The 23,706-nt window shown below is 36.4% G+C and overlaps 1 protein-coding gene across 38 annotated transcripts in view; it reads left to right on the top strand.

Annotated features, from left to right (window-relative positions):
• The window catches only part of PTPRD (protein tyrosine phosphatase receptor type D), a 2,191,141-nt gene that overhangs the window by 2,036,328 nt on the left and 131,107 nt on the right, over positions 1-23,706 (top strand). For 30 of the 38 annotated variants that reach the window (XM_077911920.1, XM_077911938.1, XM_077911933.1 and 27 more), the window contains 3 exons: positions 9,431-9,521; positions 14,846-15,055; positions 19,710-19,870. In XM_077911920.1, coding sequence (XP_077768046.1) covers positions 9,431-9,521; positions 14,846-15,055; positions 19,710-19,870 — 462 coding nt within the window. The remainder of the gene's footprint in view (positions 1-9,430; positions 9,522-14,845; positions 15,056-19,709; positions 19,871-23,706) is intronic. The other 8 variants (XM_077911956.1, XM_077911955.1, XM_077911940.1 and 5 more) reach the window with 1 other exon arrangement.

The raw sequence follows: 23,706 nt of genomic DNA, 5'->3' as shown, positions 1-23,706 counted from the left end.
AATACCTCAGTTTCCTTCTTTCCATTTCAGGAAATACTTATTGAATATTTACTGCATGGTGAAGCTTGTGCTGTCTGCTTGCCTTCTCATTTCTTGTATCCCATACAATCATGTTTAGATGAAACTTGTTTCAAAAGATTTGAAGGTCAAGCAGAGATGTTTATGCATAGTTTATGAATTGTTAGGACCTTCACATTTAGCAGCAATCTGGTGACATAATTAGGACAGTTCTTAGGGAAGATGGCTCCTGAGGGCATACGTTGGAAGGATTGGAGCAATGTAGAGAAAAGTGTTGGGATGTCATTACGTAGTTGGTTGATTCTAGGTAAACAACTAGATTCTGAAATCAGTTGGAATTGAGGGAAATAGGATAAAGAGGCAGATAAGGGCAGTAACATAGTAGGAATGAGGGATCAAGGCAAAGAAAAAAATGTCATGGATGACTCTGAGAGTTGAATTTGGATGACAAAGTGAATAATGCTGCCATTCATCCTAAAGGATGAAAAATCAGGAGGAAATGAAGGGGTTCAATTTTGGGTATGTTTTATGTGAGATATCAGTGAAATACCTAGTTAGAGATGCATGTTTAAAGAAATTACTATGTTTATGAATAGAAATTTGAGAGTCGTTAACAGAACAGCATGTATTTATGGAAAAAGAATCACTGAGACAGTGGGGTGAAGATATGAAGCGAAAGGCTAAAGTAAAGGTCTCAGGAAGGAAAGAGCTAGTAGAGGACACAGTAGGGTTTATTACAAAGTTAAGTGAAGAACCAAGCCAGGGCAAGTTCATGGCAAAAGAATTTTCAAGAAGGTGTGTACAGTCAAAATTTTCCAAAGCTCCAGAAAATTAAAAAAAAAAAAGATGACAGAAAAAAAGAATAGCTATTAAAAAGTAAAATTATAAGCAAGAAGTTTTTAATGTAGTGCCATGGTTGAAATTTAGGAGAGTCTAATAATTGGTGACTTTTGACTTAACTAATATAAATGCTTCCAGAGAAAACGTTCTGTTCTTATTTATTTGATGAGATAATTGGAGGATTTTAACCAGATGGTGGGATTTCCAAAAGATCATGACTAAAATAAATTCACTGAGAAATCAGATCTCCTTTTTTTTGTCCACTCTTCCTTTTGTATCATTCAGAAAACTGGAAACAAGAATGGAATATTAGTGTAATTTTTATTCCAACAAGATTTAATATGAGAGTGAGATTATATTTATCCATTTTTGTTTAAATCATCTGTGGATATATATATATATATGCCAGGAAATGTTTTAGGGACATAGTAGAGATAATGCTAACTTCCTCATTGCTCTTCTACCACATAGTTAATTGGGAAATTTGGACAAATAGAGTCAGTTGAAATGGAGTTTTAGGATACCAAAGACTAGCTGGATAAGGGAGGCCAAAGGAGGAGTATCCAACTCCAGTTTAGTAGCTCAGGGAAGGGTTCCCGAGAAAGCAACATTAAAACTGAGGTCTAAAGAATGACAGGAGCCTAGCTGGTCTGTGGGAGTGGGGTTGGAGAGATGCTGTTTCTGGGAAAAGACAGTATACGTGATACAGCAGGAGCAAGAGAAAGACTAGCATTTGTTACTTGTCTACCTCATCCACAAAGACATTTCAGCTGGCATCCAACAAGCATGTATTCTGTACATTGCCAGTGCCAGGTCTGGGAATAGATGACTGAGATGAAGCCCTACATTATGGTACCAGGACAGATAGAAAAAATAGATCATGTGAATATAATGGAGTAAGTACTGCCCAAGTTCCAGCCCAAATGGAGTGTCAGGGGAGACATCATCTAGAAGGAGCTAGTATTTAACCTGAGTCTTGAAGGGGAGGAAAGATTTAGGAAAGGTAAAATAGTTGCAAATAAAGAACAGGGAAAGATACAGAGTATAAATTCAGTCCATTTAAAAACATGAACTGTCTATTCAGGGAAAGAGCAATGGAAAGATGAAAATAGGATAGAATAATTTGTAGTATTTGTTATTAGTTTCCAAGACTTAAGAAAAAAAATGCCTTTAGTGGCTCTTTACCCAATTGGCTTAGTGGAATGTGTTAGACATTATTGAGAAATGGCATTTTATTCCATTGGTGGTATATTTTTGGTTCATTTTCCAAATTCTGAATGAGTCAAGAATACCGTAGAATGTAGTCTTTTAGTGCTCTTCTTTAGCTTGCTCAGTTTTCCCCTTTGTTTTATTTATGTACTGCTTCCTCCTACATTTGAAATGGGAGTCAGAGAAAAGAGTAAAACTTTGGTAACAAAGAGAAGAGATCATTATGAAATATAAAAAGAAAGCAAATGACTGTGGGGGAAAAATGTGTTCTAGAAATGAATTTAAGGATTCCCAGAAATATATTCTAGTCTCTCTGGGGAAAAAAAGAGCAAAAGACAAAACTAGGAAACTACTCGAGAGGGAAAAGTATCAGAACCATAGGAAATGAAAAACAAGGGATCCCTGGGTGGCGCAGCGGTTTGGCGCCTGCCTTTGGCCCAGGGCGCGATCCTGGAGACCCGGGATCGAGCCCCACGTCGGCTCCCGGTGCATGGAGCCTGCTTCTCCCTCTGCCTGTGTCTCTGCCTCTCTCTCTCTCTGTGACTATCATAAATAAATAAAAATTAAAAAAAAAAAAGGAAATGAAAAACAAATTTCCTGTTAGAAAAATAAACCAAGAAAAATGCTAAATAATCTATATACATTGGACTTTTTCAAGGGGTGATAACAAAGTTACACATCCTGTTGTCATGTGGCACAGTCCATTTTATTAGAGGCAGCTGGGTGCCATGCTGTGCCACTTGCAGCAGTTGGCAAGTTAAGAAATTAGAAAGGAATGTAGCTTTCAGAATATCCTGGGAGAAATGAGGAGAGAAAACACTAATACCAGAGCCGTGGGCTGGGTTGCTAACTTATATTTAGGTGAAAGCTCTTTAGAAAAATACTTCCAGGGACACATGGGTGGCTCAGTGGTTGAGCATCTGCCTTAGGCTCAGGTTGTGATCCCTGCATACGGTCTGCTTCTCCCTCTGCCTGTGTCTCTGCCTCTATCTCTGTGTCTCTCATGAATAAATAAATATTAAAAAAAAAGAAAAGAAAAATACTTCCAATTTGTTTTCTGGTAAAATGAAATTTTGGTGATTAAAGGGCCGTGTTGCTTTTTTAAAAGATTTTATTTATTTATTTATTCATGAGAGACAGAGAGGCAGAAACAGAAGCAGTCTCCCCAGAGGGATCCTGATTTGGGACTCGATCCGAGGACTCAGGGATCACTACCTGAGCCAAAGGCAGATGCTCAACCACTGAACCACCCAGGTGCCCCTAAAGGACTGTTTTTTATCAACAGAAACCATGCATCTAATTTCTGGCCAAGGTAATTGGGAAGTCTTGATCCCTACCCCCAACCTCTCACCACCCAGCAACAAATCTGACTCTTGTAAACGTGACACAGCCATGGCTCATTGCTTTTGTACTCTTTTACACATGGTTTTTGTGTGGAGAAGTGAGGAACCTCTTTCAGGGAAAGTCCAAATTTCTTGTGAAATAGCCCTGTGGGTACTGCGGGTTCTGCTAGCAGGAATTTGTGATGCTTCAGTCTTCTTGGATAGATTTAGGGGTCAGAATGCCAGTCAGAAAATCTAGCAACTCCACCATTCTTCAGAAGCAAGTTGTGATGAAGGGAACTTTCCTGACTTTATAGAGCAGGATTTTACTCTGGGTGGTAACGAAAAATGTACCATATAGATTGTACTAAGAGATAAGCTGCTGGAAGGTACCCGATGTAAGTTAATTTCATGGTAATCATCTTATATTTATGAAAAATAGAAATGAAACAGAGCATTTTATGAAATTTTTAATGTCTTTGGTCTTACTAATTTGGCTTTCAGGTTGGCCTACTTTTTCCTCTTTTAAAGAAAATATTCTTGGAAGCATGGCTTACAAAGATGCTTCATAAAATGTGTGCACCATTACTAGTTTAATGTATTAATGTATCATCTGTTTAATGTTTAATGAGAAATAATTCACTCATCACATGGTTGTCAAGTGCAGTGGTGAAAGTTTAAATTTGTACAGTGCTTTACACTTTACTGAGGACATTTGAATGTTTTATTTTAGTCTCACAATAGTCCTGTGAGGTAGGTATTATAGGTGAGTAAAGTGAGGCTCAGAGATACTAAACGGCCCGGCCACAATCATAAAGTTGATATTAAGAACAGTTATAATAGTGACAGGAGCCTTACTAGTTATTGTTCCAGGGCATCGCACACAATAGCTGATGGAATCTTCAGGAAAAGAGTGCTTCGTATTTTATGGCTGAGGAAGTTATAGGGTGAACTGGCCTGCCTTCCCACACAAGATTGGAGCTGGAGAGGAAAGATTTGAACCCAGGCAGTCTGGCTGTAAGCCCACATGTTGAACCATGACCATAGAGTATTTGGTCAGACCAGGACATTTTTTTTTTCTAGGACAATTGATAAACCATTAAGAACTTGAGGACAAGTAAGAATGGACAGAACTGCCCCAGACAGACCTTAGAATAAGGAGTAATTAGGCACCTGTGCCTGGTCATAGATCATGGAAATGTGTAAGTGTTATGGAGCAATTAAACCAATCAATTGCCATGAGAATTTAGATGAGAGGTAAAGGGAGAAGCTCCCCAGGGGCCAGCATTATCATCCACTATTTTACAAAAAAAGAAAATGAGGCCTGAAGAAATTAGGTGACTTTAACTTGTCTGAAAACACATCGCTAAAAATATTGAAAACCTTAATTTAAACATGGAGACTGGAAGGATCATTCAACCTGCTTTGGGTTTTCTATGGTAAATTAATTTGGTTTAAACAATATATACCCAAATAACTGTAGTGCGTGCACATGCGCGCGTGCACACACACACACACACGAAATTATGCAAGGAATGACATTCATCATTAAATTCTGATACAAATTTTGACCTTCTAGTTAAATAATGAGTTTGAGAATGCTAATACATTCTGCTAATACAAAAAGCCTGGCTGAATTTGAAAAGGGACCACCACAAACACCAGACCTAGTCTTCTCAAATAATTATATGGAGCCAGGCCCCTTGGTGATAACATGTTAAATAAAACTAGTAAAATTTTACTTAATATAATTAAAATTCTGAAGGTTAGATTTAACCTATCTAATTAAATCTAACATACTGGGAAAACACAGCTTACTTTATAAGTAGTCAGAGCATTTGCAGATATATTGATTCTGAAGTTATTTATTTTTCTATTAGTTTAATAGTTAAAGTCTATGTCAAAAAAAGATATTTTGAGCTTAAACTTCAAGCTTGAGTCAGACAGGCAAAGCATAGTGTAAACTTTAATTTTATCCATATATGAAGCTGATCTATATCCAAAAACATTTTTTTTTCCATTTCAGACAAGTTCTTTCAGTTCATATGATTTGGTTGATTTCAATTTGTAGAGTACATCTTAGCTCCCCATTTCACTTTTCTTATCTGAGTCATCTTTTCGTCCTTATTACCCCATGAAAGTCGAACAAGAATCATTACTACACGGGTAAAGAAAACTTTTGCAGAAACAAGAGTATTTTCTATAAACACTATTTGGCCAGTTGGGAGTAGCCATGTAGTTTGGTAGGTTTGGAAGATGAGAGAGTTCTAGTCCAAATGTGCTTATTTTCTCTTTACATAAACATAAAGCTATCTCCTAGTGAGGAGGTAAGGATGTCCAAGGTTTGAGGCCAGGGGAGAAAGTCTGACAAATGTGTTGTACAAAAGAGAAGGAAGAGATAACTGGAGAAATTGTGGTGAGATGTCCAGACAGATCAAAGTCCTGAATTTGCTGAATATGAATTTACAAAATCATTTTTCCCTGTGCATTATTTCTCAAGCCATATGCAGCTCTGTAGCTTCAGGCCCAGAGAACGGCAATTACAGATTTTAGCTAGTGTTAAGTGGAAGATGTGGGCTCTAGAAAAGAAGAGTCAAAGATCTGAGAGCCCTGGGTAGTGCATGGTGCCTTCTGGAACTTGAAATCACCCAGGATGATGGCAGAGTTTGGGAGAAAAAGGAAGAAGACCCTGGGGGAAAAGAGAAAAAGAAAGAAAGGGTTTCTGAAAGGGTTTATGGATGATAAAAGTCAGTGAGAGAAGAGCATAATAATATAACAATATAGCTGAAATATATGCCTCAAACAAGAGGCACTTGTCTTTTGGCTTGCTTTTTGTTTTAGCTAAAGTGGGGAGGAAAAAAATACCTGGAAGAAGCAACAGTGAGCGAGGAGGGAAACCCTGGGCCCTCCCTCCAGCTCAGGTGCATGGGTGGTGGAGGGGCATGAATAAGCAGCCACCCTATGAGAAGCCTGTGAGGGAAGCAGGATTGTCAGGGGAAAACTAGGTTTCAGAAAAGGCAAAAACATGTGTGTTTACAAACCCGTGGTTACAGAGAACATGGATGAAATGTGTGGATTTAGGCTAAACTTTTTTATAGTACGAAGTTTCGAATTCCCTATGCCACGTTTCTTTCAAAGACTGAGAGCTGCTTTGAAGCAGCTCCTCTTGGACTGCTCTAGATGAAGGCTTTGGACATCAGGAGACAGAAAAGGCCATGCAAATCCAGGCACACTGTTAATTACTTGCTGTGGGGGAGGCTCTTCAATTCTTATCCCAGCCACAAATTGAATGAACATTTGGGGAGTACTGCGAAAGAAGTGAATGGCTTCTTTTTTCATGCACAAAAATAGCAACTCAACTGTGAAAGCAGGAGAAAAATTAATAGAATTCATCATCTTAACCTTGATTTATAAGATTCTGAAAGAGGGCAATGGGAACTCTGCGATAATGAGGAGTATCATTACTTCAGGTGAAGAGAAGCGGTCTTGACTTGGTGCAATTGGTAGTGAAGAGCAAGAGGTTCCCGGATGAGTGTTGTCACATGCATCTGTAGTGTTATTTTTTATGCTCAGTTGCAGCCCTTGTCATTCTTCTCCAGGCTTGTTTAATGTGATGGACTTGTTTGGCAAATCCTTCAGGTGGTGGGAGGATAGGAAGAGGAGGATGCTTCCTCTGGATCATAAAGTACAAGATACTGGCCTTTCTCACACGCTCCAGCTCTTCCTTCTCACCCTCCTCAATCATCATGATTATTGGTGGGAAAGAAAATGGTTGGCTAGGTGATGTGATTCTGGGAGTCTGGTGATTAGTTGCTCAGAGCACCATGGAGAGAGGGTCCTGGCATAATTGTCTGGTTTGATCTGATTTCTTGATTGAGGAGAAAAAAACGTTTTGACAAGTTCTTTAACTTGCATCTCAGGGACTGTTGCTGAGTCCTACTTGAATAACTTGGTTCACATGCATTCCCCCCATGATGAGGGTCAGTACTAATGATAGTGGCTTGCCTCAGTTTGGTGCTGCCTGTGTGTGACAGGTGACAGCACAGGTGTGTGCTCTCATTTTTCAGAGTACACAACTGATATTAAGGAATGTTAAATGATCAGCCCAAGATCACACAGCGAATCAGTGACAGAGCTTAACTTGTGGGCAAGATGTATCTTCAGATGCCATATTCTTCACCTAAACACTCTAAAATGGCACCTTTCAATATAATGAAAGCCATATAGAATTTTAAATTTTCTAACAACTACAGTGAAAAGTACAAAGACATAGGTAAAATTAATTTTAATAGCACATTTTATTTTACCTAATATATCCAGAATATTATCATTTAACATATGGTCACTATTAAACATTTATTGCTGAGATATCTTACATTTACATTCTGTACTGAGTCTTGAAAATCCAATGTCCTTTACACTGTGAAGACATTTCAGTTCAGACTGGCCACATGTCGGGTACTCAAGAGCCACAAAGGCTAGTGGCTACCATATTGAACAGTGCAGCTTTAGACTCTGTTTATGGAAACAGAGTTGGTTAGCATAGAGTTTTACTGAGTTTATTGCAGGTTTTGTTTTGATATAAGTAGAAAGAGGCCTTTCTGCACATGTTCTTGGTTTCTTTGATATAAGGAGATGCAAGGTTGGTAGTGCCCATCCTGCAGTCCCCTTTCCCAGTATGGCAGCCTTCTCTTTCAAAAGTGTGTGTGTGGATGGGGGCACCTGGGTGGCTCAGTGGTTGAGCATCTGCCTTTGGCTCAGGTTGTGATCCCCAGGGTCCTGGGATGGAGTCCCATATCCGGCTCCCTGCATGGAGCCTGCTTCTCCCTCTGCCTGTGTCTCTGCCTCTCTCTCTCTGTCTCATGAATAAATAAAAAAGAATCTTTAATAAATAAAAATGTATGTGTGTCGGTGTGTTCATTTTCACAACAAATATCCACAAAATAATGGAGTCCTTTAAAAGTAGTTTATAATACAAATAAACGAAACAAAGAAAGAGCCAGACTATTGCCAAGGTTAAGATATGTATAAGTTTGTATCCCCGTAACAGTGTGTTTTAATTTTGGTCATAATTTAATCTCTCTGGATTAATCTTTTTGCCTGTTACCTGTCCTTATGCAGTTTTTGACAAGGCAAAATGAGATTATACATTTAATATACCTGAGAAGTAGGAAGTGATTGATGTGTTCGTTATTATTATATACCTATGTTTCAAGTCATTGTAGAGTTACTACCAGAGATCAAGCAGAGTCAGGAATACAAGAGCAGAGTATACATTTTATGGAAGATGCAGAACAACTTTTCAAATAGCCCATACCTATTTTTGAACCTTTATAGTTATTTAAATTTTGACTGATTATTCTTAATGTGAGTGCTCAGTTACTTTTGTCCTTTGTATACATTTATTTTTTGAGATCTATTTTGAAGGCATTTCGATGGTGATGGTCTCCAAGTTTCTACTGTATTTACCTTAAGGTTTGCAATTGGATGGGTAGAAATAATTACATCATTATTTAACTGTTGTGAAATTGTTGGTAATTTTGGTGTGTTTAATTTCTTATCCAAATAAAAAGTATTTTAGGGATGTATAAATGAAATCATTGTTGTCATCATCTAGGCATTTGTATGAGCTAAGGGAAATTTTTATTACACATTTTCTATTAAAACATCATCTTATAAATTGATGTCATAGAAAATACTTGGTTCAGCAGCTTGTGATGCTGCATTTCAGCATACTAAACTTGAATGTGTCTAGCACCAGGGTCCTAACAAACTGTTTCTGCTCTGTTTACGATACCTAATAAAGAGCAGTCAACCATGGTGGTATTACCATACAAGATCATTGAAGTCACACATAAATGTCTACCCATGTTGTTTTTAAAATTGAACAAACAAGTGGTTATTTCTCATTGATGGACAAGTCACTCCATATCCATAATTTACCTTCATTCTCAATCACTGGCCTGTGGAAGATTTAAGGACATATCCATTTTCTTTTCCCTTTGAACTAACCTTATTTCTGTCTGTCCATTCTTGTGCAGAGGTTACTATATAATAATTGTACCTTTGAAGAAATCTCGTGGGAAATTTATCAAGCCATGGGAGAGTCCAGATGAAATGGAATTAGATGAGGTAACTATGTGTTTGTTGGATGTGCTTTTCATTAGTTACTTAATTTTTTAAGCATATTCTTCCTCTTGATGGAAGGAAGTCTAGGTGCTGACTTTCATCTGAGTGGCTGGTCAGCTGGTTGGATAGGTCAGTGTTACGGGCCTGATAACCTCTAGAAATCCCAACAAAGACCTTTTTGCTTTGATTAAAAGACATTTAGCTGCAATAACGCTTACAACCTGTCTTATCATTGTTGGCTTTAATATTTTGTCTCTTGCCCCTTGTAAAACATGATGCAAAGTGTAGAAGGTGAAGTGAATTGTCAGAAAAGGCTTAATCATCATTGTAATGAACTCCAAGGTCTGCTTAATGAGTGTAGTGGTAGCTGAAGCTGTTACAAATGCTAATTTGCAATTTGCACTAGAGTTCAATGTACCACCTACTATGTGTTTTTGACCTATTTCTCACAGAATTATGCTGATTGGCTCGTTTGCCTTATTCTGTATTTTGTAGGATTTCAGAATCAAAGATGCATTTAACTGCAGGGACAAAAAACAAACAAAAACAAACAAAAAACCAAAACAAACAAACAAAAACCACATCCCAAAAGTTTGAGCCAGGCAAGAGATATAGAACAAAAAACAGAACAAATACTAAATAGTGTGATTTTAATTTTTGAAATCTTACAACAGTAGGTGCATTTTAATTAGTACTCTTTTTGCAAAAAGAACATTTGTTTTTAGGTTTTGGTTTTTGTTCTCATGGGAGTTAATACATAGAATGAAGAACAAGACCTAAATATTATATACTCTATTTAGGTGGGAAAACTGTGATCAGAAATGTTAAGCCATATCCCAAAGGACCAAGCAAGTTCATGGCTATGGTTCAGTCAAATACAGGAAAGACTTTGCTATTTTAACATGATGTTGGTTTGAATCATGTCAGAAAGCAAATCAAAAGTCCCTCACTTGGGAACACATGAGATTTTAATTTGTTGAGTTTATTTACAACAGAAGCCACATCTGATAGCCCAATCTATTATTTCGGGGTATGTTCTCCACCTTAAATTAGCAAGAGAAAGCAGAAATTCCTTAACTGCCTCACAGGGAAGAGATGTTTATTTCATACATGTCTGCACTAAAGAGACTGTGATCTGACGGATATGGACCACTAGCTTCTTTTGGCAGACACACAACCTCTCTAGACATATGGTTTACTTCACCTACTTAATTTATCTGAATTAAACTTGATCATGTTCAGAAGGGGAGATGAATTCAAGGTTAGAATTATACTTTTATGTCACCCTTTAATGATTAGATAAGCATTGGAGGGGTGTAAAATGAGATCCCATTTCAATAATGTCAAGCAATTTATGTTATAATTTTTTTTCTGTTAATAAAGAAGAAAGATCATTTTTCTATGTTAGAGGAATAGTAGTCTTCCATCTGAATGTGCAAAATGTCAGCTGGTCTTCTGTAAACATTTTGAAGCAAGCCATACTTTTACTTGCAACTGATTAATCAGTTAATCTTAAGATTATTGTCATTATTACTTATGATTTTAATCACCTGTTGAGTAAATTACTGATTTGAATTGTAATTGGTTTTAAAATGCAAAGGTAACTTGTAGAATCTATGAATCTTTCCTCCTGTTAAAAATAAGAAACGGAAGACAAAAAACAAGTTATCAAAGAATTAAGATCCTCCAATCCAAAAATTATGTCAAATACTTTTAAATAATAAACTTTTCTTGGAAGTAGAACCATTTGCTAGTAATAGGAAGCTGATTCTCTTTTATAGCCAGGTTTTAACCTCCAAAATGCACAGCAATGCTAATGGATTAAAGTATAGAGCTATATGACATTGAACTTTCCTGCAATTAAATTCTATGGGTCTGTGCTGCTGATTCCCATAACAGAGGGTCATTTTAATCATCTCACAAGTTGTGGTGCATTAATCTGTATAATAGTTTGATAAAGAACATTTATTAATTCAAAATTTTGGGGTCAGGTTGGGGTGTTTCCCACTTTTCTTACTGATATAATTGAGACCACATTGTAGAATTAATGGTGGAAGAAATAAGATATGCATTGACTGGAAAATGAAAATTATTTCTGATAAAAAACTAAAGCCCTTGATATATCTTCTGGAATTACCTCCAATACATTTTGTAACTATTGTGTAGGGGAGCAAATGAAACTAGGCTATGGCCTCACTTTATGCTTACTCATCCAGTTTCTGATCCCTACAGACATTTTTCCCCCTATCATGGATAATAAAAGCATTGTTGTAATTTTATCTATGGCTTGGTACTGCCAGCTTTGACAAAGCAGTGTTCCCCTCTTAAATGTATTTGACCAAGTGATTTTTTAGAAAGGCCTATAATTCAAATCGTTGAGAGTATATCATCGAATATAATGGTGGCCTAAGGGGATTTCCACATGTATGCCTCACATCTAGGCCCATAAAAAATGGAAAGAGGCTTCCTAAACAGAGTCACTCTCAATATTATCTTCTGAGCTCATTTATCCTTTGTCTGGGGATAATCTCCACATAATAAATCCGTGCACTAGAACTTCTGTTGTCAAGGTCAGACTGGGCAGAGCAGACGTTGATAGTCAAACTGAATTTTGGACAGAATGACTCATAAAATATTAGTTATATTTAATTCAGGGAAGGTCTTACAATGTATCATAAGCTTTTCATTGCTATGTACTTCAAAGGCTTGCTGCTAAATAATGTAGTCATTTGTAGTTGTAACTTCAATATACTGGGTAACTTTGGTGTCATCTAAGCACACTTGACCAGTTTAAAGTACAACATAGGAAGCATCCTGCAGAGATGAGAACAACCTACAGGGGCAGGTTGACCTTAATGAATGGCTGCATTGCATCTAAGGAGCAGCAAAAAACCCAAATATTTAATTCTAAAGTACTTCTGCTAAGTCTTCTAAAGACACCCTAGCAAAGTGTACTCACAGGGATGACAGTGAGCAAAAGGTACTTTTGGGGCTGACAGTGATGTGGATGAATTATGACAGTTGCATACATCTGAAATATGAATAAAATCAAAGTAGGGTTTGATCAGTGAAGTGGAAGAGGGGATGCAGTCACATAAACAACTGATGGTAAATGTTTTTGATTAACCAACTTCAAAAAGCTGTTCAGCTCATCTGCAGTACATTTGTCCTTAATATAATGACTCATTGTTTACCACATATCAATGATAACCTTCGTAATGACTTTTCCACTATACTATTAAATATATGGCATCAGAATGTTTTAAAATAACATGTTAAAATAATCCAGGAAAAGGAAACCTAAGTACACATTCAGCTGCATTAATGAGAACAGATGCACAAAAATTACATCTGTCTAAGCATAGACTGAGTTAAAACAATTTAGATGATCAGTTTAGCTTAAATGTTGCATTTGTGTTTTCTTGATATTGTGCAACCATTACGCCAACAAAAATATAGCTTAAAAAATCTCTTACATGTAATTTCATTTTATTTCACCAGTTGATCAGATTATAAACTGCCACTTTCTGTTATGCCTTAGTGTTCTCATTTATAAAATGGGGATATAATAATGCCCTCAGTTATAAGGTTTATTATGAGGAGTAAATGAACTAATAAATATTGGGCTTCTGAGAACAGTGCTTGGCAGCAACTAAGTGCTTAATAAATATTAGCCATCATTGTGATTAGCATTATTATAAGTAAACCTAAACTTGACAGCAGGATTGAAAGATGGTGCTGAGTTCCTGGCCTTATTTTATTACCTCTTCTTTGGTGCATAATAGATCAGCCTTCTGAATTTATCATCAGATCGTCCAAATTTGCTAAACAGGTGATGCCCGCAATTGTGGGTCTCATAAAAGAGCTATAGAGTTCATGTAATTTTCATCACATCAATAAATTCAAATTTAAAGAAAATAGAGCATTTTAAATTAAATTCAAAAATAACATGGGCACAGAATATAACCAAAAGAATGTTTACAATTTTAGTTTCCATTTGATCAGCTGAGCACATTTACAACTCTGTGTAGTGTGCCACCAGGTTCCTTACATTAGTATTTGACCTTTGCCATGTATAGAGGAGTCTGCAGCCATTATCAAAGAAGCCTGACCTTGAGAATGCCAGGGTCTCATTTTGCTAAGCAGATATTGCTGCTTTGGTTTTTGATCTATCATTTCCACTTATAGATACAAGAGTAGTAGCAAATAATTTCACCAGAATGTTTCCATTAGTATCTTAATTTTATTTATTGAGCTGAAAACAAGTTTCATTCCCCCCCCCCCAAAAAAAAGACATCACAGACTGCTATAAACTTTTCCCCCGGTTATGCCCTATGAAACACCAATATATTTAAGGGGAGAAGACAAAGCTAACTTCAACATCACTTTGAAATCATTTGTCATAAAATATCGTTAATGTGACTTTCTAATGAAAACGGTGAATGCGAAACAGCAATGTTGAAACAAGTTCTACCTTTTCCCTTTTAAAAGTACTTGAACATGTGTATGTTTGTGTACATGTGTATGTTTGTTTTCTTCAGGGTAATACTAAAATTAATGTTCATCTACCATGCCTATATCACCTGGGAAGATAAGTCAACCTCTCCAGGGAGCTTTCAGCTCCAGAAAAGTTGATGTCACAATAAATGTGTGAGGAATAACCAAAAGGTTATTCAAGGAGCCAAGAAATCAAGTCAAGCCACAAATTGTTAAATGAGTGACAATGTCTATTTAATAGAAATTTCAATAAAACTTGATCATTGGATTCTATTTCTACTGATTTGAGGGAATTTGTATCATGTAAATGATCTCATTACTAAAAACAATCTAAAACGGTACTAACCTCTTCAGAAGGTGATCATATTTGATGGCTTTATCTGAAGTTACTAGTTATTTAATAAAAAACTAATAATAAATACTGCTTGAGAGGCTTATGTGAATCAAGCTGAATTTTTTTTTTTTTTTTTTTTTTTTTTTTTTTTTTTTTTTTTTTTTTTTACTTAGGTTATAGTGCACTCTTGCCCTTTAAGAAGATTTCCTTGGGGTGGACTATGATATGAGCTACCTTTGGGAGGAAGGGTCTAATAGTCTTGTGTTTATAGATAGCCTGGGCCTCGTCGTAGCAGTCTAACACCTTACTTCAGCAGCAAGACAAGCATTTGAAAGATAGAACTGAGATTTAGTGAGGCTGACGTGGTACATGAAATGTGGACAAATTGTATTTGAGTTCTCCCCGGTCCTGAATTAATTTCTCCTATTAAACAGCCATTAAGTTGGGTTATTGTTGTTTACAATTTCGTTTTCTGTTTCCCACTTTTTTCCTTAAGCTGCTTAAAGAGATATCTAGGAAACGCAGAAGCATCCGCTATGGGAGGGAAGTTGAATTAAAGCCATATATTGCTGCTCACTTTGATGTCCTTCCCACTGAGTTCACCCTGGGGGATGACAAACATTATGGTGGATTCACAAACAAGCAACTCCAGAGTGGTCAAGAATATGTCTTCTTTGTGTTAGCAGTGATGGAGCATGCAGAGTCTGTAAGTTCATTGTGCTTGTATCTCTTCCCTTTGGTTTTCTTATATATTTTCACCAGAATATGGTTATTTGGAGGACATGTAAATATATCCATCCTAATTATTTCTCATGAGCTGTCATTAACTTAAATGGAGCAACAGGTTGCCTGCTATTTAAACGTTGCTGAATAATCTGCCTGAGATTTCATTATAAACAAGGCTGTGTCTCTAATGGCATGGACTTCAGGTGGACTTTTTGGCTTATGGAGTGCCGAATTGACAGGACATCTTTCTTGAAATCATCAATGTGATGCATATGGATAAGAGGGTGATGCCCATCACTGCTCAAAATCTCCTTCGTCATCCTTTGAAAATGTTCTCAGTTTATTTAATTACAATAAGAACTATCAAGTTCTGCAGTTAAACATAGTGTATTTCCAGATATTTAAAAATATTGATTGAGTGTGATTGTGTCTTATTCTCTTGTAACTGCCAGTGAGCCCACATTCTCTGCCCAGATTCACAGGGAAGAAAGGTCTGTCTAGGAAAAGACAAGCACAGCCAGCTTCTTTAATTATAGCAATTTACCAATGACTTTATCAGTGAAAAGCCAAGAATGTTAGAAAATAATTCAATAAAACAGAGAATTCCTGAGGTACTCTAAATAATGAGTTGTCTTCTTTTATGTAATTCATCTTGCTCTTATGTCGTTTTACGCTTCAGTTGCTGTGAATGTTAAAAAAAGAGAGAGGGGGGAAGAGAATTATAGACGTGAAGGGGGGTGGATTCTGAAGTGGCAGTTCACATTAACATTTAATATACATATTCGAACTGTATCCTTCTAATAGGGACCTGAAGCTGACAGGCGTGGCAGCTCAGCTGAGCCAGTCGCTTCGCGCGTGTAAGAAGCCTGAGATGTATCAAAGGTTTCTTCACATCAGGTGTTAGCACGTACAGTGGGGCTTCTCTTCAAATGACTGAAGGAATTCCCCCGGGGAAAATCAAAACACAAAGGCAGCCTTTCTGCCTGGTTTACCTTTGTGCACAGAATGTCATTTGGAAACAAAGTGATGGGCTCCCTGGAATGTTAATGCACGTCCTCTTTTTAGCTGAAGATTTTAAGGCAGAACATCAAGGGAATAGGATGGTAGAAATCATCGTTTTCTTTCTTGTTTTTAATGACTTTTAGATATTTGAAGCGATTTTCTTTACATAGCTCTAATATGTTACAGAAAGCACATTGAGACCAGTGAGGTAGATCAGAGAATTCAGCAAAGAAGAGAAGCCTCAGCAAACCATGCAGGCTGGTGGCACCACCATCAGAGACTCTGGTTTGAATTCTCCCCGACGTTTCTAGTGTTTAAATGCATTATCACTGATGAGGACTCTACCCCTTCCCTTAGTATTTCATTTCACTGTTTCATTAATTATGTGATTCGAACTTTTTCCAAATACACCATCTGAATTGTCCCTTTTCTCCATCATCTTTCTTGACAATGCTCTTTATGCATTGTATGTGTTTTTAGGCCAGCATCTACTTTATAGAAAAGACCTGTATCCAACTAGTATAATGCTAGCAGTGATACCGTCATTTTATAAGCCTCAGATTTTTTTGAATAATTGTTGTTCAGCACTTAACCACTCCCAGGGTAGGCTGATAATTTTCATAGAGAAAATATTCACTCCCTAAGACATGAGCTTTCCCTAGTCCATTATTACCTCTTGCTAAGAATATCAGAGGACTGGTTTAGAATAACCAAAGGCCATTACCCCCACACAATGAACAGGTTTTACTTTTTACGAGGCTGGTATCATTTTATGGTTTTGTTTTGTTTTCTTTTCATTTTCACGTGTCTCTATTTCCTGATTTGGGTTGGAAATCTGTATGCTTTGGGGAAACCTCTGCTTAGATTTGTATCTTGGCTGACCAAGATGATTATCTCAAAGGCTCTTGGTAAAGAATTTCAAATCACAGAGTTTTGTTTACTTTTGTCTGCCAAAGAGTTTCAGTGTGACCTACAAGATGGAAAGGGGAAAGGATAAACCAAAACAAACAATTATACTTATATAAAGAATCATGTTTCTTGGATATTTAATGTCTTTGCCAAGTCCTTACACTGTACATATCTATTTTTTTTTAGCTGCTTCTGAGAAGGTTGGAAATGTACTGAATTTTTCTCTTTTGACACATTAGAAAATCTGGAAATGTAGTCAGTCTCTTTCCTAAGTACGATGGGGAAACTGAGAAGGAAGAATAGAATACAAGCATTTAGTGGGACATATGCCCTCCAGATTGACTACTAAGCTTGCTGCACTTAAGTTCAGAATATATGTCCTAAATTAATTTTTTAAATGCAGATGAAAAAATTAGACCACTTCCTACTCATAGAAAAATGAGAATATTCCCTTATGTCTTGATACGGTCAGCCATTTGAAAAGATGAGCATTTATTTTATTTGACAAAGATTTGCTGGGAACTCACTAAGTGCAAAGTTCTGGGCTAGCTGCTCTAAGTATACAAGCACAAATGGAATATAAACCCCTATCTTCCAGGAGTTTATAGTTTTGTTAAAGAAAATAAGGTATCTGCACAAACAAAAAAGGAAAATGGAGTTTGAGGAATACTATTAAAAAAAAGAATAAATGGCTACCTGAAATGTAAAAAATAATTTACCTATATTTTGTGAAATGATTGGTTATTTCCAATTAAGAAGCAGTAGCTTCCCTGGAGGCAGTATTTAAGTGGGGCCTTGGAGATCAGTTAGATTTCAGGAGCTAAATGTTGTGGAATTTGTGAGAGGGTTAGAAAGAATAGAGCATTTAGGGAATAGTAGCAAGAAGCTCACTGTGATAGAAAATGTTGTGTGTGGTACAAAAGTTTAAAGCAAAATCATGGAGGCCCTTAAGATCCATGCTAAGACATGTGGGTTTTATTTAGGAATCACCAGAGATCCTCCTGAAGATTTTACAGCTACAGTTGACAGTTGAGGGTAATAACTCTAGCAGCAGTAGAGAAGGAAGAAACTCGGTATGGCTTAGGGAGGCATGAATGAGGTCCTGAAGAAAAGTACTACCCATGAGGTTAGACAGAGGGTAGATCGACCTGAGGGTCATTGGCAAGAAAAAATCAGTAGTTTTTCATTCCTAAGTATTGAGAGGATGAGAAAAATTAGCAAGTTGGAGTGGAGGGTATATCTAGCAAGCAGGGAAATAGCACATGCAGTTCTTAACTTGCAGGTATATGTAGGAATCTCTAGAATGAATTGGAAATGCAGGTCTGGGACTTAGCAGAGTTTTTCAGTTTAGAAATATTAATCAGGAAGTAATCTGCATAGAAGTTGGTAGTTAGAAGTAAGGATGATCATGCCAGAGAAGGGAGAAGAAGACTAGCAGAAAATAAAACTTAAGAATGCTGGCACAGGATGGATTCAGAGGTGGTCAGTTCAGCAGGACATGATCAGGTGGCAAGATTAGGATGGGACCAGTTGAGTACAGAATTAGGAGAACCAGGGGAGGAGTTTTAAATAAGGCTCAATCAACTGTAGTAAATCTGGAAAAGATGTCTGGAAGGGAGTAAATAATCACAATTAGATTTAGCAAATGAAGGAAACAGAACCAGTGCTAGTGCTAGAGTGAGAAGAGATGAGGAGCTAATGGCAGGACAAGTGGACCAGATTGTGGGTGTGGATTGGTCTCTATCGGAAAAGGAAAAGCTAGGATCTTAGCTGGGGGCAGAATCAAGACAATACTGTGCTAAGAGAGCCTGAAATGGGACAGAACAATATAGGATATTATAAAAACAAAATTCATAATATTCAGTCCATTCCTTCACCAAGTAACCATATATTTTCCCCAACTTCATTGAGGGAAAAATAACAAATATAATTATATATTTAAGGTGTACAACATGATGATTTGACTTATAATATACATTGTGGGATGATTACTGAGATCAAAATACTCATCATATCCATCATCTCATATAGTTAGTTCTTTACGTGTGTGTGCATGTGAGTGTGCTGAGAAATACTTAAGATCTACTCTCAGCAACTTCCAAGTAGATAGTACTGTATTATAAACTCTAGTCACCACCATGCAGTGCATTAGAGCCTCAGAACTTTTTATAACTGAAGGTTTGTACCCTTTGACCTACATCTTCATTTCCCCTCTCTAAATACTGACATTTTCCCTATAAATGTTTATTTTTAAATTTGGTCTCCTTAGCTGGGTGATAATGTCTTTAGGCTGGAATTAGCATATTTCTGTTGATTTTCACACAACACAGAACACCTTGGCACAATGTAAGTGCTCACTGAATATTTTGTGAATGGTTAACTGCTTGCGTTTTATACTTCATAAAATTGTTTAATAGGTCATATATAGACCTCAATGAAAATGTGTCTACAGAGCAATTTACACCATCAAAAATGATTTTATTTGAAAATATTTCACTCTACAGGGAAATTTACATTACAGGACTTATTTAGTTTATACTCTTCTCTCCCTTTTTCTTCCACATCTTCTCTCATCCCTTTCTCTCCCCTCTTTTTTTTACGACATTGTTTCATACACTTAACATCACATCCACTAAGTTCTGAATTTTTGCTTCTTCTAATGCTATAGATACACACTAGAAAGCCATTAGTTTATAAGTAACACAGACTCTGTTTTTCCTCAGAAGATGTATGCGACCAGTCCCTACTCTGACCCCGTTGTATCGATGGATCTGGATCCACAGCCAATCACAGATGAAGAAGAAGGCTTGATCTGGGTTGTAGGTCCTGTGCTTGCAGTGGTCTTTATCATCTGTATTGTCATAGCTATCCTTCTTTATAAAAGGTAGGTTTGCCCAATATTTCTGTTGCAATTTGGTAATCTTTCTATGGTCCTTGTGTGGTTGCTATTAATGAAATACTTCAGTGTAGCCCCCCTAATCGTTGGAAAATGTTTCCACTAGATTAGAATGAACTGTAAAGATTGTGCCATTTCAAGTCCCATTCAAGTGTGGTATAGACTTTCTTGCCCAGCATTCATGGATCCTAGTCTTGATCTTATGAGCTACTTTATGCATTAAAAACACTTTGCATGGTATTTGAGACATTAGTACATTCATAAGCAGATCATTCCAAGCTTGCATTTAATTGCTTTAGATGATCAATTGCTCAATTTCAACTTGGTTTTAGAAATACTATTATAAATTTGCACATTTATGTCCATTCCATATGTCTAATGAGTGCACGAGCTAAGATTTTTCCTATAGCTTTCTTAAAACAGTGAAAGTAGCTAAAATTTGAAGATAAAAGAAGGAAAACTGTGGAAGAGAATGAATTTTTTTCTTTCTTTTTTCTATAATCTTTATTCCAATAGTAAATTCTGTTTGTGTCCAAGAAGGGATCTAAGGTACCATTTTCCTTTAATAAAACTAAACTAAAAACTTGGCCTCTATACTTAAGTTTTAATCTAATATAATGTCTTTGACTATAATGAGGATGCAGATAATCCACATCTACCCCATGCTTTCTGATCTCCTGCCCTTTTTTGATTACATTGCTGCCTCCTTTATGGTAAGTTAGACTTTTCCACTAGTCCCAATCAGTTGGAAAGAGTACATTAGTAATTCCCTAAGTCCTTTATAACTTAAAATACATATAATGTTAAAATATATAAAATTTAAAAAATAAGGGGATCCCTGGGTGGTTCAGTGGTTTGGTGCCTGCCTTCGGCCTAGGGCATGATCCTGGAGTGCTGGGATCGAGTCCCGCATTGGGCTCCCTGCATGGAGCCTGCTTCCCCTGTCTGTGTCTCTGCCTCTCTCTTTCTCTGTGTCTCTTATGAATAAATAAATAAAATCTTTAAAATTTTTTTTAAAAATTAACATATATAACACATTCTCTTAAACATGTAGAATGACTAAATTCTGAATTATCTCCCTTTATATCACTTTGTTTTCTTCCAATCCAAATTTTATTCTTATGAAACTTTAATCTATGTTCCCATTTTTCTCTTTAGTATGTCATCTTTCAGAATGCTACTGTAAAAATGATCCCTTCTCTCTACTATGGAATAGCCTCCCGGCCCCCCACCCCACCCTGCCCTAACCTTGACTTTCAAAATCAGATGAGAATGTCTTCATTTTGATTCTTGCTGACATGTTTAATCTGATAATCTTATTTCCATTATCTCTTTTTCCTATTTATCTAGCTCCCTTCACTGGGTTTATATTATTTCTACCTATATTCTTTTCTTAATCATGTTCTTCTTATGTTCCTGGAATAGTCTTTTTTTTTTCATAACCTATTCTCAACTTAAAAAAATATCCTTCAAAACACTTGTCCTTTGCAAAAGTTTCTCTTATGAAGCTGCATTCTATTTTATTTAAGTGTAAAGAGAGGGTTGAAAAGAAAAGACAAATTAAAGAAAGAAGTTCATAACCATAATTTATTGAATTGTCAATCCTATTTTAGATTTAGGAAGAATGAAAGAAATACCCGTCATTATTATTTTTTTTCCTGATCACTGCCATCACTCAGTTACCCATACTATAAAATGGCTGAAAAAGCAAGTAATTGAAGGCCAAACTCTCTCTTAGATGATGGTCTCAATTTCCCCATCCTAAACCATATTGTATCAGTGTGTTTTTAATTGCCTCTCTCTTGTCTAAGGAGTAAGGGCAGGAAGCACAAGGTACCCACGCGCCTCAGAACAATAACAAATCCTGAGTGAGTCCAAGCAGGACCTGGTACCCTTTGCTGTTCATGTGCTACAGTTATTACCAGAAGAGAATGTAATAATTAAAGATTTAAAGTAGAATTATCATTGTTTTCTGTGATGTATATTTAGGTGGCCAAATCCTACTATGGGAGTCAAATCAGAAAGTGCTTGCTGATGGTTGCATTTCTGGACCATAGCACATGACATTTTGTGATTATTCAAATGAACAAAATACTTGCTGTATTTTTTTAAGTTGTGTTTCATTTGGCTATATCTGGCTATCATTAAGTCATGTCACTTAACAGAGATGTGCATGGCATTTGTGAGTTATGTAAATGTGAAGAGAGGATTATAACCTTGATAGTTTTTTAAAGATTTATAATTAACTGTTTCTCGCCTCATGTGCATGTGCTTGGGGAAAAAATCAACTTGGGTATATTTTTTTTCTAAGCCTGCAAAAAGAGGCGTCACATTTAAAGATTTTATGACTCTGTTAAAATAAAGTTGCATTTTAGTGTGTGCATATGTAAGCATCGTCTAATGCAATTGTTGGGAAATGCACACATCTTCGAATGCTAAGTATATTTAGCCAACCATCTGAAGGCCCATGAAGCGTTTCTGAAATAGAAATGCTTGCTTCAGCAGTAAAGAACATTCCTGACTTGAAATTCAAGTAGACCCAACAATGTCCTTCTTGATTATCATGAGGCGGTTCAAGAGGAAATCTTCTGTAGGCAATGAATAGTGTCTTTTATAGCTTGGATTCTGAGCAAAGTTAATTATATAATAAATACTTCATCTCTCTTTTTAGGTGCCTTTCAGTTTATACATAGGTCATTGGTAATGACTCAGAATTAAATATATCATTATTATTATCATTATTATTATTAAAAATTATTAACTCATATTATCTTGATAATCCCACTTATCACACACTCCTGCCTACAAAACTACTTGCCTTAGGAGTAGGTCTGTAGCCATGGATGGTTTGTTCACATAAAGAAGCATATTTTATAGATCCGTGTCAAGAAGCTGAGATTATTCCTGTTAAGTATATTGATGTGGAATTAGTGTACTCTTTTATCCGGCACTATATTTATTTGACTTTAGTTTTAATCTCAATTTGTAAAGCTAAATACATTGATAATCAATGACAAAACAACATCAATTGAGGCTTTGTAAGGACCCTAAAATACCTGCTGACTCATCAGAATATTAAAATATATTTGGTAGGCCTTCAGTGATGAATTATCTTGCCCTCTGATTTCTTTCTAATTTGTTCTCTATATGTGATATATACAAGATTTCAAAGTGTAAATTACAGAGATAAGATGGTAACAGGGTTTAGAAAAACACTAACCAGAAAATCAGGAATCAGGAAACCTGAGTCCTACCTTTGTGACTAGGTAGCTAACTGGGTAGAAAGTCATGCTATCACTCTGGGCTTCAGTTTCCTCATTTATAAAGTAAGTGGGTAGACTAGATAATTGAACCTTTTTAATAGTAATGTTTTATAATCTGACAACATAAAAAACCAAGTAATATAATTATTGCTATATTATTTCTGCCTCTGGTGTGTGTATGTTTTTTAAATATGACTCCAGTTTGCCCTTCATCCATCCACCCCACAAAAAAGAAGAGTCCATAAAGCAAATGAACAGTTAGATATCCATCTACCTTGTATACTTATTCCATGTGTAAGCCTTTCTGGTCATTAGTTCTAGAACAGTCCAGGAATTATTATATAGAGATATTTGAAAATAAAATGTTAGCTTGACTATACAGAAAAGCATTTCAAATGAATGAGAAGTATTTATTATGCGCTACGGAAAAAAAAGGAAATATGGATTAGGAGATTGGAAAGATCTAAGGCACTATCTCAACAAAATCGTTAGTCATGGTCTCACCTAAATAGGAATTATGGACAGAGTAAATAATTCCCATCCCGACCTGTGGATTATGAA

The sequence above is a fragment of the Canis aureus genome, chromosome 10, assembly GCF_053574225.1.
Source record: "Canis aureus isolate CA01 chromosome 10, VMU_Caureus_v.1.0, whole genome shotgun sequence".
Lineage (NCBI taxonomy): Eukaryota > Metazoa > Chordata > Mammalia > Carnivora > Canidae > Canis > Canis aureus.
The sequence above is the reverse complement of the archived record's forward strand: the minus strand, read 5'-3'. Positions and strand labels throughout refer to the sequence as shown.